The sequence below is a fragment of the Canis lupus genome, chromosome 10 (genome assembly GCF_011100685.1).
Source record: "Canis lupus familiaris isolate Mischka breed German Shepherd chromosome 10, alternate assembly UU_Cfam_GSD_1.0, whole genome shotgun sequence".
Classification (NCBI taxonomy): domain Eukaryota; kingdom Metazoa; phylum Chordata; class Mammalia; order Carnivora; family Canidae; genus Canis; species Canis lupus.
The window spans coordinates 26,272,600-26,287,744 of NC_049231.1; the positions used below are offsets into that span (position 1 = coordinate 26,272,600).

Below are 15,145 nucleotides of genomic sequence, written 5' to 3' on the forward strand. Positions count from 1 at the left end.
CAGGAATAAGCTTCTTCCTAAAGATAACTATCAAGAGTAATCAAGCCAGCTTTACAATGACCGATGTTTCAAGGTCGTATTTTGCATTAATCAAGTATATTGGCAGGTGTAAAGCACTGTACAATAAAGAAAACTGGGGACAGACTCATAATTTAATACCGAGCTTCTCATCCAGGAGTCTGCCAGAGAGATACTTGAGAACAAAGCTCTTTGACATTCAGGTTTAAATTGAAAGAAAATGAGAAACCAGATAAAGCAAGCCAACCAAATTAATTCACTCTGTAGTCTTCTCTGCTTTTTAGTGGATTTCAGAGAAATTCTCTCCTGGAGAAAGTTGGAAAGCCCTCACAAAACAATTGCTTTAGTGTTTACAGAGTATATATATTTATGTGCTTTGTGTTCAACCATATAGAAACAATATTTATTGCTCTTCTCTGGCAAATCCCCAGGAGTTTCCATGGGCTTCAGAAAATTTTTCATAAATGCTGCACATTCTTTATATGGATCCAAGAAAACATCTACCCCAAAGCACTTCCTGGGAGGAGACACGTGGGCACAGATACATGGGTCCATTGTGTACCTAAGTCAGTCCTCCTCCACCTGGGCCTATGCTCTGAAAGTGGCACCAGGGGCAAAAGGAGTGACCTCAAAGTAAACTTCAGTCACTTGACAGTTGTGAACCTTCAGAAGAATTGTCAGTGAAGAAGTAGGCGGCATAGCTAGTTCTACTATACTTTCTATATCTTCTAGTCCCCTAGCAAAATGAGCTTTGAGCTAGAATTCAAGGATCTGAGGTTCTATCCTGCCTGCTCCTGGAAGTCCCAGGTTCTCGTGTGTATTGCAAAGGGACTGAATTAGGTGTCCCCCAAGACTTTTTCCTCAACAACTGAATTTATTTTAATGACGAGACCATCCACATAATGACTCGTTGAACAAACGTTTATCAAATGACTGCACATACTCTGCTAGTCTCTTAAGGGTTGAGCAAGTTGGATAAAGATGTGCACCCTGAAGGAGTTAGCAATCTGCTGGAGGTGACACCTCTGTAAACAAGAAACTATGAGTCAGAAACAACAAATTTGTTTACCACTGTTACAGAGCTCAGAATAGTGCCTGTTACATCCTTGTACTTGATAAATATTTGTCAAATGAAGGACTAATATTTGAAATAGGAAATAAGTGAAAAATATGAATATTCACATTGTATTATGCAAAAACAAAGGAGGGATTCAGTTTTAACTCGGAGGATAAAGATCTCACAGAAGAGGTGGTAGCATTTCAATTGAGTTTAAACAAATGAAACAATTTTTGATAGAAGAGAAGGGTAGAGATGAAGGATATGCTAGGCTGAGGGAGCAGCATGAGCAAAAACACAGATATGCAAATGTATGTCTGCCTCTCGGACATCACCTTGGAAGTTGGAAATCAGATATAAAGAGGAGGAAGAGCATTTCAGGCATAAACAACAGCATGGGTGAAAGCTTGGCACAAAGAGGAAACATGCTAAATTGGAAGAACTGAAAGAATTTAAGTGTAGTAGGATCATACAATTTTAGGAAAAACTGTGCTACAAAATGAGGCAGCAAAGCAGAGGCGTGGTTTGTGATGTCCCAGCCCCAGGATCACAAAGCTAGGAGACAGCCCATCCGCTGGCTACTCAGCATCATTCATCCACACCCTTCTGCGTATGTATGAACAACCAGCCAACAAAAACATCTTTCATTGTACAAATAAGATGCTCTCCCTAAAATAATGAGGCACAAAGGTGCCTCACCCTCCCCTTCCTGAAACTTTCTAGAGTTCTGAGGTGGGAATTGATTTTTTTCACATCGGCTTCCGTGCTGTTGGTATCTGGGGGTTTGCTTCCTCACTCCATCAGCTGTTCCTTTTCTAACAATTTGTTGATGACTCTCATCTTCTGTTGTCCTCTCTTCTCTCCTATTCTGTTTGCCCTTTTAGGTTCATACCTCTGTTCCACTTGTGTCACTTCAGTAGGTTTTGGGAAAGGAAAGCTGAAAATGAGTATATCTTGTAGCAATGCCGTGAATGCCCCAGCCCATATTCTCTGAGCCTGCCTCTGAGGACAACTGTTGTCCCAGGGACCCGTTTCCATATACACCGAGAGTGCCTGTGTCTCCCTCGTCCTCTACCAGTGTCTCTTCTGGAGCCCATAGACTCATTCAGCATAAGCATAGGACAGCCTAGAAATGCGACAGATTCATTACTCATGGGGGCACCACTCAACCAGTGAAGGTAAGAGACTCCTCCCCGTTCCTGAATGGACAGCCCTATAGCCCCCAGCAGGATCAAATCTCATTTGCTCACAGTGGTCATCTGACCACTAGTGCACTCTGTTGACTTTATCCCTTTTAGTTTTACCTTCCCACTCCTTCACTCGTGCTCTTGGGATCACTGGCCAGATCAACTACCTGCATCCAAGTCTGTTCCTCAGAGTCTGCTTCTGGGGGAACCCAGTCTGAAACCTGTTCAATTTACTGTGTTATACAAATATATTCTTTATTTTCACTCACTTATTGAGAAGCTGAATCTCTTAGACATTGTGAAATTGAACTGGTAACTTGTATTATTAGTTATTTCTATGTTTATCATATATATATTTTTGTATGTATATATATATGTACACACATATATATGCAAATATGTATATATATCCTATCTATATAAAATCTACACTTGACCTTATGTTTATTGACAGTAGGAACTATGACTTCCACCTTTGTATGGCTCTAGAATCTAATATAACCCAATGCAAACAGAAGGTGCTCAGCAAGTGTTTCTTGATTGATCATTCTTATTTTTAGCCTTCACATAGACTGTACATTATTATACACAAAATCAACAATATTTATATTAGATAATTTATAAATTATTAAATTTAACAAATATTTTCATACCTCCTATATGCAAAAGCATGGTAGAAACTCTAAAGTCAGAATTAAGGAACTTAATATGATGTGTTATAGGCTCTATACAGCGTATAATCACTGAAAAAAATGAATCTACCAAAAAAATGAATTTATAGAAACTAATATTTATTTATTTATTTTAAGATTTTATTTATTTATTCATGAGAGACAGAGAGAGAGAAGCAGAGACACAGGCAGAGGGAGAAACAGGCTCCATGCAGGGAGCCCAACGCGGGACTTGATCCTGGGACTCCAGGACCACGCCCTGGGCTGAAGGCAGGCACCAAACCACTGAGCCATCCAGGGATCCCTGAAACTAATATTTATTATGAAGAAAAGGGATGGATTAGGTAGACATGATTGGAAATAGTTTTGAGAAGTAGTTGGGATAGGCCTTGAGAAGTTGGTAGGGTTGAAATAGATAGAGAAGGGGGAGAGCATTCCAGTGTTGGAGTGCAGAGTGAGAAATTGATGGTAGTAAAGATTAAAAAACATGGAGAATGAAGCTAAAGGGACCTGAATGAACATGAGTGAGGAAGAGATGACCTGACTGGAGGTTAGTTTTCTGTTGAGTAGCCATAGAAAATAAGCAATATAATAATAATAATAATAATAATAATAATAATAATAATAATAATAGGAAAAGAAGAATGGGTGTGGGTGATCATAAGGTACAAACTTCCAGTTATAAAATAAGTCCTGGGGATATAATGTACAGCTTGGTGACTAATAATACTGTGTTGTATATTTGAAAGTTGCTAAGAGAATAGATCTTAAAAGTTCTCATCACAAGACAAAACACTGTGTGTAACGGTGGTGGATGTTAATGACACTCACTGTGATGATCATTTTACAATATACATGTATATCAAATCATTGTGTGGTATGCCCAAAACTAATACAATGCTATATGTCAACTGTAGCCCAATTTAAAAAAAAGAAACAATAAAAAGTGAAGTTATTAGAAGTTGGAAAGCAGTAGAGGTTTCTAGAGAATGTGTAAATAAATGGCAATCAAGTTGAAGGGTCTTCAATGGATCCTTTGATGAAGAGTTCAGCTGTGAATCAGGGTCACGCTTTCCAGAAACTAGAAGGATTGCCTTTGAGAGCATTTGTAAGATACAACTTGGCCACCTTCCACTTTGCATTTAGCAGCTAGCCAAACTCTGTGGTATGACTGATACCCCACACATAATATCTCCAGACCATGTAGGGCCAAATGCCTACATGGGTCAGACTTCTTAACTAGGTAAAGGCCTTAGCAGGTATAGCAGTTTTCCAGGGTGACTATAACCAAAAAGAAAAGAAAAGGAAAAACAAATTTAAAAAGAAGAAGCAGCAACGGAGGGCTTTTAAAACCCAAGGAATTTAGACTTTGTCACTGAAACAAGAAGGGTTTTTTGAAGAATTTGTGAACATTAACTGTAAATAAAGTAGTGGTTGGACTGAAGAGGATACGTTGGCTTGTTGCACAGGAAGAGGGGTGGAGCAAGGGGGCGGCCAAGGCCCCAAGTACAGCTTACTTTACCTAGACTCCTCAGGTATCTTCTACCTTCTAGTTAAGTAAACATTTTCCTCTGTCATCTACCCTGCATTTAAAATCATTACTTTGGGGGCACCTGGGTGGCTCAGTCAGTTGAGTGTCTGCCTTCAGCTAAGGTCATGATCCTGGGGTCTTGGGAATGAAGTCCTGCATCTTGCTCCCTGCTCAGTAGAGAGTCTGCTTTTCCCTCTCCCTCTGCCACTCCCCCTGCTTGTGCATGCTCGCTCTCTGTCAAGTAAATTAATAAAATCTTTAAAAAAATAAGATAAAATTATTATTTTTGAATTGTCATGCTTTCTTATTTTAGATCATAGTGTTTTATTCATTAAAAAGATTGCCAGTTTATGGGATCCCTGGGTGGCGCAGCGGTTTAGCGCCTGCCTTTGGCCCAGGGCACAATCCTGGAGACCCGGGATCAAGTCCCATGTTGGGCTCCCGGTGCATGGAGCCTGCTTCTCCCTCTGACTGTGTCTCTGCCTCTCTCTCTCTCTCACTGTGTGCCTATCATAAATAAATAAATAAATAAATAAATAAATAAATAAATAAATAAATAAATAAATAAATAAAAAGATTACCAGTTTATAAAACAAAGTTTAAGCAACTAGAAGACTGTGTTCTGTTCCTCCCAGACAACTGGGAAAGAGGGTGGATAGATTTTAGCCTGGTTTCATTGAAATTTCTTTTTATTTTTTATTTTTGAGAGGGAGAGAAAGAGAGAGAACCAGCAGAGAGGCTGGGGCAGAGGGAGAGAAGGAGAGAGAGAATCCCAAGCAGACTCCATGCACAGTCCTATGTGGGGCTCTATCTCACAACCCTGAGATCATAACCTGAGCCAAAATCAAGAGCCATTCACTTAACCAACTGAGCAACCTAAGTACCTCTGTCTCATTGAATTTTAAGATAACTTTTTCTTTTGTAATTTTAAGCTTTTCTATTAAACATTAATGTGATGGTTAGGGGTGCCTGGCTGGCTCAGTTGGTAGAGCATGCAACTCTTGATCTCGAGGTCATGAGTTAAAGCCCCATGTTGGGTGTAGAGATGACTTTAAAAATAATAATACATAAAAAAATAAAATGATGGCTATACAGATGAGTTTATACATTCCAGTTTTGAGGTTTAGATTTTTATTATGAATATTTCCATCAGAAAGTCATTGTCATTCCAAATTATCTTACTTTACATATTGCTAAATTTTAAGATGATTCTGCTACTATAGAAAAATGTTTTTCCCCCATTTTTCTCAGATGTAAAATAGAAACCAATGGAAAAATCTTTGACTAAGATTCACTTTTAAGGAATGTTTTTATGTAAATATGGTGATGTACACATGTACCTGGGAATACCACAAATCTAGCATTCTACCAGGAATATATTAATATTTTTAGCAGAACCTTTTACCAGCTAGATATAGCTTGGTCATATGCAAATTAGAAATATTTTATTTTTTTTAAATTTTTTTATTTATTTATGATAGTCACACAGAGAGAGAGAGAGGCAGAGACACAGGCAGAGGGAGAAGCAGGCTCCATGCACCGGGAGCCCAACGTGGGATTCGATCCTGGATCTCCAGGATCGCGCCCTGGGCCAAAGGCAGGCGCTAAACTGCTGCGCCACCTAGGGATCCCAATTAGAAATATTTTAGAAGTTATTTTCATCTACTAATTTGGTGTTTCCTTTAATTATTATTCAGTAAACTATATTTGTTGTTTGTCTGTTTTTAAATATTTATTTATTTGACAGAGAGAGAGAGCACAAGCAGGGGGCAGAGGGAGAGGGGGAAGCCGACTTCTCACTGAGCAGGGAGCAGGACGTGGGGCTCGATCCCAGGATCCTGGGATCATGACCTGACCCAAAGACACTTAACTGACTGAGCCACCCAGGCACCCCATGAAATTGTATTTGATTTAAAAAAAAAAAAAACCAAAGGCATAACTTTTCCTTTATCGTTGTGCTTCAATTTGTCCTTTTCCTCAACAAGCATTTCCTGAGCACATCGTAGGGGCCACGCTGTCAAGTGCTTGGGTACAAACAGGACTCCTACTAAGGTCTCTTCAGGGTCCTGTTTGCAGGTAGGGGCCAGACTGGTGAGAAACGAGACCAAGTGTAATGATGACTCACAGGGCTCCAAGCAGGGTGTGGTAAGAAAGACAAGAACAGGATAGGCCCAGGCACCTGGTGGCTCAGTGGCTAAGTGTCTGCTTTTGGCTCAAGTCATGATCCTGGGGTCCTGGGATCGAGTCCTACATCAGGATCCCCAGATGGAGCCTGCCTTCCCTCTACCTATATCTCTGCCTCTCTGTCTCTCATGAATAAATAAATAAAATCTTTTAAAAAAAAAACCAAAACGGGATAAGGCAAGAAAAGGAAAGGATCAGGACAGGAGAATGTGATATTTGAATTGAGTCTGAAAAGATGAGAAAACTTGTAGCTGAGAGGGTTGGAAAGAAATGGAATTCCTGATGGAGGCAGTGAGATCCAATGCTGTGGCATCCCAGCAGCCCTTTTGCCCAGGCTGGCCTCTAGCTATGGATGAAAATGGGAAGGAAGGTTTTTAGAGTCAAAGAAAACTTGTTTTTCTTTAAAAACTCAGAGGCTTTGTTTTCTTTAATAACTCAGAGCCTAGACACATTCTAAATGTGCATTGTGAGGTCATGATGTGTGTTGTGATACATCAGCACTTGATAGCGGATTACATAATTCTTGTATTCTCTTCTCTTCTGGGAACTTCAAATGATACAATCTTCCTTTTGCCCACTCTCGTCTCATTATACCTCTAATTCCATTAATTCTGTCTTTTAAAATAATTCTCTTTCTTTCCATATCCAACTTCAGATAAAACTACTTGAGACCAAAACCCAGCACTGTTGATAACAATTCACATCTAGAAATTTAGATCAGGTTCATAATTCATAGATTCAAAAGATCTTCCATATCAGACCCACCTTAAATATCTGTTTCTTTCAACTCCTTCTATTTGTAATATTACTTGTGCATTACATTCCAGGTACTTTGTTATAGTCTAGGTACTGTTGTTGATAGAAATGAATGATATAGACAAAGATTCTGACCTGATGCAACTTATATTTCAGTAATCACAACACTCTGAAAGATTGCTTCTTTTCTCCCACATAGCCAAAGGATTTATTAAAATTAGACTGCTACCTAAAGTAGGGTTTTCTTTCATGGGCTTTGCATAGCCACTGGGGCAAGAAGATATATATATTTTTTTATTACAGGGGTAAAAGACTTTTTTTGTAGCCAGTTCTATAAGGATAGACCAGTTTGATGTGGCATATTTTCTCTAGTTTATCTTTTGAAATATGAATGTTTGAAGGTACTAAAAATATAATGGTTCCAGAGACAGATAAGTGGGTGAAGAGAGAAATATTTAAAGACAAGTTATTTGAAGCCTTCCTTGCCTTGTGCTTCAGTGAGGAGAGAGATAGAGAAGCAGCCACCAAATGACTAATGCATCAGTAATAGCTGAGGTATACTTTATATAGGCAGAAGAGAAACATAGTAAGAAAGTAGAGACAACTAAATAGAGAGTGGCATTTAAAAAGTCTGATTATTGAAATTGCAACTGATTTGGGGGTGCCTGGCTGGCTTAGTCAGTAGAACATGCCGCTCTTGATCTCAAGGTCATGAGTTCGAGCCCCATGTGTGGTGCAGAGTTTACTTTAAAAAATTAAATAAAATTGCAACGGATTCAAAATAGAATATTTTAAGTTGTATTTTTTGATCAAAGTTCTTATGTGGTATTTTATAGATGCTGTGCCTACCCCCTCAGAAAAGAGCCCATCTCTGCAGACAAATGTGAGTTTGGACAAGAAATCAGACAGTACCATTACGAATACTGTAACCAAAAACCCTTTGCACATACGTCTAGAAAAGCAGTCAACTGCAAAAAGTTTCGAAACATTGACAACTTTACCATCGTTTTGGTCATCAGATAAAGAAGAGTTTATCAGCCCTAATTTAAGGATGTCAAAATCAGATTCTACTTTCTATAACCAGGCCTCTGTAGAGACACTCTATGTCTCTCCCTCATTTAAAACATTTGACCCAGTGAAGGAGATTATAAGTAATAAGGACTTTCAGAAGCCAGCACAATCCAGCATTTTTCAGATGGATGAGGAAAACCTCAAGCCTGTGACCACATGGGGTGAGTCTACACATGTGCGCATGTACACACACACACTCTTTTTTTTTTTAAGATTTTATTCATGAGAGACACATGGAGAGAGAGAGAGAGAGAGAGAGAGAGAGAGAGTCGAGACACAGGCAGAAGGAGAAGCAGGCTCCGTTGCAGGGAGCCCGATTTGGAACTCGATCCCAGGACTCCAGGATCACGCCCTGGGCCAAAGGCAGGCACTAAACCGCTTAGCCACCCAGGGATCCCCACACACCCTCTTTTGAAGCATTCTTCTGCTACTTTTCTATGCTTTCTGCCTCTGTTTTTGGTTCCCTTCTTTCACTCTTCATCCAGTGTTACTAAAATATACACACCAGAGAGAGGCACTTCTCAGTTAGGAAAGCATCCCTTTTATTAAAGACCTGAGAGGCAATTCATCATAGGGGGTTCCAAGTGCTTGGTTGAAGCACAAGTTCTGAGCAATTCTTTTTTTTAGATTTTTTTTATTTCTTTATTCATGAGAGAGACACAGAGAGAAGCAGAGACACAGGGAAAGGGAGAAGCAGGGAGCCTGAGAGGAGCCTGATGCGGGACTCCATCCCAAGACTCCGGGATTGTGCCCTGAGCCAAAGGCAGATGCTCGACCACTGAGCCACCCAGGCATCCCTAAGCAGTTCTAATGCTGAACAAACTAGAAAGAACTCACATTAAATAAGAGCTTCCTGTTAGGCATTTAGGTTACTTATTAAGAGACGATATAAAAAAGAATTAGTTATTATGTTTATTGGCACATACAAATAATATATATCTGTGTGTTTGTGTGCACATGGGGCCTTTTTTTTTTTTAAAGGGCTGTATACTGATTGCAAAAAAGCAGTGGAGAACCTTTTCCTTTTTCTGTCCCATAAAACATTAAAAGGATTGCAGTATTCTTGAGCCTGGATGGTAAAGCATAAAGCCAATTGGGAATCCAGGCTGTTGGTTGTCAGTTACCAAATCCTGCATTGTATAATTATTCTTTCCTCTTTTTTTTAATTTTTATTTATTTATGATAGTCACAGAGAGAGAGAGAGAGAGAGGGGCAGAGACATAGGCAGAGGGAGTAGCAGGCTCCATGCACTGGGAGCCCGACGTGGGATTCGATCCCGGGTCTCCAGGATCGTGCCCTGGGCCAAAGGCCCACGCCAAACCGCTGCACCACCCAGGGATCCCCTATTCTTTCCTCTTTAAACCTAATTAATAGAAGAATAATTTGCTCATGCAGTTTTTTTTTTTAAGATTTTTTATCTGTTAGAGAGAGCACCATCATGGGGGGTGCAGAGGGGGAGGGAGAATTGAATGGGAAGCAAGCAGCTCCCCACTAAGCAGGGAGCCCAATGTGGGACTTCATCCCAGGACTGTGGGATCATGACCTGAGCCAAAGGCAGACACTTAACTGACTCAGCCACCCAGCGCACCTGCTCATTAATTTTTCAGATGGATGTAGTTTTACTGGTTTTTTGTATAATAATGCTTACTAACTTATATAAATACAATGTTTTATTATAAATATTTTAAACTGCCTCAAACTCAGGTCAAAAGTACCATCATATATGTAAAACAATAGAAGCCAGCGCATTGAGGCTAAAGAAAGTTACTTCTGTGTTAGTTAGGTCAGTGAATGATAGATTCTCCTTGCTGCCTTTCCCAGGACTTCAGGGGATTAAATAGCCTAAAAATAAACTGATTCTTAGTTTTGTTACCAAATAAACTGTCCTGCAGAGACTACCAATGTGGAAACCACTCAGTACTGGTCACCGTGACTGTGATGGTTTATATGTGTAGCTGTTGCCTGGGAAGTTGTTACTCTGACTTCATTTCTTTCACAAATACCACAGAAGGATAATTGAAAATAGGTTTTGGCTACTGCCTGTGTACCAAGCACACTTAGTTATAAACATCAGCTGGAAGTGTCTCAAAAGCCAGTTAGCAAGGAAGATTTTTGCTTCTATAATGAAGTAGATAGTATTATCTAACCCTCCCACCAAAACTGGTTAAAGCTGGAAAACTATTAAAAGCTGGCTTGAAGTCCTGTAAAACAACCAAGATAGAAAACACATAATGAGGTCAAGATCCTAGGAAAAGGACTGTGATACTGTAATATAATAAGAAATATATATTTGGTCTTCATCCCTGATTCCTGGCCCAGAGGTCCTAAAACCCTTGGAATTTCCTGAGTGATAGGGGTGAGAAAAGTGTCTTTTTGTTATTTGTCATAAGCCCCTTTCTTGCATGCCTGTTTATTCTAGGGTGACCGTTGGAGGTTGGGAGCTGGTTGCCAGAGTAACCAATCAGGTCATTAGAGGTTTAGAACTTCAGTCCCACCCCTTGATCTATAGGGATGTTGAGTTAATCACTCTTGACCAATGATTTGATCAATAATGTCTGTAATGGAACCTTCATAAAAAGCCCTAGGCAGTGGAGTTTAGAGAGCTTCCACGTTGGTGAACACATGAAGTTTCTGGGAGAGTGGCATACCCAGAGAAGGCTTAGAAGCTCTGGGCCCTTTCCCCTACCTTGCCCTGTGCATCTTTTCCATTTGGCTCTTCCTGACTTACATCCTTTACAATAAACCAGTAACGGTAAGTAAAGCGCATTCCTGAGTTCCATGAGCCATTGTAGTGATTTATCAAACCCAAGGAGGGGATCATGGGATCCCTCAATTTATAGCTGGCAGGTCAGAAATACGGGAGGCCTAGACTTTTGATTGGAATCTAAAGTGGTAGGTAGTCTTGAGATTAAGGGATTGAGCCCTTAATCTCTGGGAGCTGCACTAACTCTGGGTAGTGTCAGAATTGAATTAAATTATAGGACACTCAGTTGATGTCCACAGAGAATCAGAGAAATCCTTGTGTGTGAAACCCACACATTTGGTGTCAAGTGATGTGAATAAAGTAGGAAACTAGTTTACTTTCAGTTGGTTCAACATTCACCTGTTTTCCCAGCATGGACCTTTTGCCTGTTAGTAGAGCAGGATGACTAAAACTGAGGGAAAAATCACAGGCCTGGACTCTCCACTGTCTCACTGAGCTTGGGAGACAGGATTGGAATTTGGGGCTTCCCAGTGAGCAGGGACTCCAGGGGCCAATATTCCAGAGGAGAGGAACTCACAGAGGAGAAAGCCCAAAAATCTTTGTGTAATTTCTTTTTTTTTATTTTTATTTTATTTTATTTTTTTATTTATTTATGATAGTCACAGAGAGAGAGAGGCAGAGACACAGGCAGAGGGAGAAGCAGGCTTCATGCACTGGGAGCCCGACGTGGGATTCGATCCCGGGTCTCCAGGATCACGCCCTGGGCCAAAGGCAGGCGCTAAACCGTTGCGCCACCCAGGGATCCCTCTTTGTGTAATTTCTTACTGAAACATCTGCCTCCTGCTAAAGATGCCGAGAAACTAAATGGGAAGCAGCTTCGAAGGGGCCAGCATGCTACACAGAGATTCTGATAATCTCAGGGTGCTAGGAGACAGGAGTTCAGGATCTGCCAAGTTGTGTGGCTCTGGTCAGTACTCCATGTTCTCAGCTGGTTCCTCCACAGGCCACACCCAAAGCATCAGAACTACAGCCTGGGTTAAGGGCAGAGCAGAACCAGAACAGCCCTCATAGATGCTGAAATCCAGCTCCATCTAGAGCAAAGTCATTGCTTTATAGCCCATCTGTCTTCTAGAAGACAACAAAATCCTTTCTTAAGAGCTCCTATCACTTTTCATGCAAAATTTTTGGCATTTAAAATACAGTAGAAAAACAGATAATGGAAACAGACCCTCAAATAAGCTAGATAACTGACATTACAAGATACTTTAAAATAGCTGTGATAAATATGATCAAGAGCACAGAGGGAAAGATGGAGAATTTCATCAGATACTAACATCTATAAAGAAAGAATGAAATGAAAGTTTCAGAGCTGAAACATACAGTAGCCAACATTAAGCCCCTGAGAGTACTACTCAGTCATGGCCTGAGGTATCAAAGAGAGCCTCACTGGCAGAGGTGCTGGACAGTTATTCAAGAAATCAACAGGGAGGGAAACTCAGAAGGGGTGAACCCCACCCCACATTCTGTTTATAAACTCGACCTGAATCCTTGACTGACTGTTAAACTATACATGGAGGGGAAGACCCCAGTGTATTCAGTAGGGGGAAAAAATGAGCACTGGAAATTATAAATAAATATGCAGGTAAATATAAAATGCTGTATACTTTATTATTATGATGATTTTTAAATGCAATATGATGTTTTATGGCAAAATTTTCCTACTGTATTTTGGGTTTTAAGACATGGAGATGTAGTATATATTGAAGCAGAGCACAAAGAATGGCTGAATTGTGTAGTTGTTAGCAGCCCAGGTTCTGGAGTCACACTGCCTGGGTTCATAATCGCAGCCTAGCCACTGGTGGCGTGCCTCCAGGCATCAGTATCTTCATCTGTGGAGTGGACACAGGGATGGCATTGCCACACACATGGAGGGGCTCCATGAATTCACAAACATGAAGCAGATCTGAGTAATCCGGTACCCAGCAAGTACCACAGAAAAGTTTGCTATTACTCCAGTGCCTCTATGTTTGATTCCACTTTTACAGTTCTAGGCCTGCAGCCCCCTGCTAACCCTCCAGACCCACTCTGGTTATTTCCCCAAAGTACCCAGGAGTTCCTTGCTTATTATTCTCAGGAATGAGGAAACTCCGGTGCTTCCAGAAAGGGCCTTCCAGGCTGAGGAATAGTGCGCAGTTGTGATTGTACTAACCGAAGGGTTTCTAGGGAGCTCCAGTTCAGCAGCCAGAGGATATTTCCCCACGGAAGCCCCAGACTTCTGGAGTGTTCCTAAAGATCAAATAGGCTTCCGTGCCCTGCGATGGCTAGCTTCTGCCTCTCCCAGCAGCCTGGTGTTCTTTCCATTTGTCAAGTAAAGCAAATTGCTTTCACCACCTTTGTACTGTTGTTCCCTTGACTAGAACACTTCTGATCCACCCTTTCCCCAGTTCTCTCCTACTTCTCCTTCAGGGGTCATCAGCTCAAACATCACTTCTGTAAGATTTCCTGACCCCTCAATGATCTCAGATCCCCCTTCGACTATATGTTGTCTAAGCACATATAATTATCCTTCTAGCATGTATTATCATCCTAATTCAGTATAATTACACATGCGTTGAATTATTTAATGTCCCCTCCACCCCCCAAGTAGAATGTCCCCTTCCTCAGGGAAGGAACCGTGTCTGCCTGTTTATTATTGTATCCCCAGCACCAATCACAGTGTCTTGTACGTAATAGGTACCCAATATATAATGAGTGAATTAAAAGCAGCCTAGTAAAGCAGGAATGAAATATGAGGAAATAACAGAAGAAAGCACTGGAAAATTATGCCAGGACAGATGAGGAGGAGATGTGTGTGAGAGGTTAGACTTTATTTTGAAAAGAATGCAAATCACTAAGGGTGTTAGGCCAGGTGAGCAGCTTTTTAAATGTGGTTTAGAAAAATCACTGAGGTCAGGGAATGTGGAGGATTGATGCAGAGGCTGGGGCAGGGAGCCTGGCAGGGGCTGTTGCCTGGAAAGAAACCCGGTGGGACAAGGTGGGGGGTAACCCTGAGATGGGCTAGAATCCAGAACAGAAATACACTCACCTCATCCTCAGGGCCTGCAGGGAAGGAGGGAAAAGGATGTATCAGATGTGAGGGAAGGGTTTGGTGGCTCTTAATAATTAAGACGTATTGAGCTTTCCTGTGCCACTCATTATATCATGGCCTCTATATCTTATTGTCCGAGGTCACCCACCCAGACTGAGGGGTTTGGAGTGCTGTAAGTGTGGTGAAAGGACTGGTAAGATTTAGAATAGCCACTTCAGAAAATGGAAGAAAGAGCCGATAAGACACTGGTTCGATGAAGGAGCCGTAATTTGTAGGGATTCTGATTTGCAGGATCCTTTTCTCCAATAGTGCTGAGCAGCCTGGGGGTAGGAAGGAAAAAGGCAGATATTTGAACTTAAATAGGGTTAGGACAGGAACTGGCAAACCATAGCTTTGGGGTCAAAGGAGGCCACTCCCTGTTTTTGTAAATAAAGTTTTATTGGAACACAACCAGAGTAATTGTTGTACACATAATCTTTGTTTGGTTTTGTGCTACAACAGCAGAGCTGAGTAGTTGCAGTAGAGACTGTATGTCCCAGAAAGCCTAAACTATTTACAATCTGGTCCCTTACAGGAGATGTTTGCTGATTCCTGGATTAGGAATGAATAACAGGGGTGCCTGGGTGGTTAAGCAGCTGACTTCAGCTCAGGTCATCATATCAAGGTCCTGGATCCAGCCCACATGGGCTCCCTGCTCAGTGGGGAGTCTGCTTCTCTCCCTCTGCCTCTGACACTCCCCCTGCTTGTGCTTGCTCGCTCTCATGTGCACTCTATCAAATAAATAAGTAAAATCTTTATATATATATATATATATATATATATATATATATATAAAGGAATTAACAACAGGGCAGAAAACATGGTGGGGGGGGTGACGG

General features: G+C 41.0%; 1 protein-coding gene across 3 annotated transcripts in view; it reads left to right on the forward strand.

The window, feature by feature from the left end:
• The window catches only part of ENTHD1 (ENTH domain containing 1), a 105,997-nt gene that overhangs the window by 85,237 nt on the left and 5,615 nt on the right, over positions 1–15,145 (forward strand). For all 3 annotated transcript variants that reach the window (XM_038550498.1, XM_038550500.1, XM_038550499.1), the window contains one exon: positions 8,241–8,636. In XM_038550498.1, the coding sequence (XP_038406426.1) occupies positions 8,241–8,636 (396 nt within the window). The remainder of the gene's footprint in view (positions 1–8,240; positions 8,637–15,145) is intronic.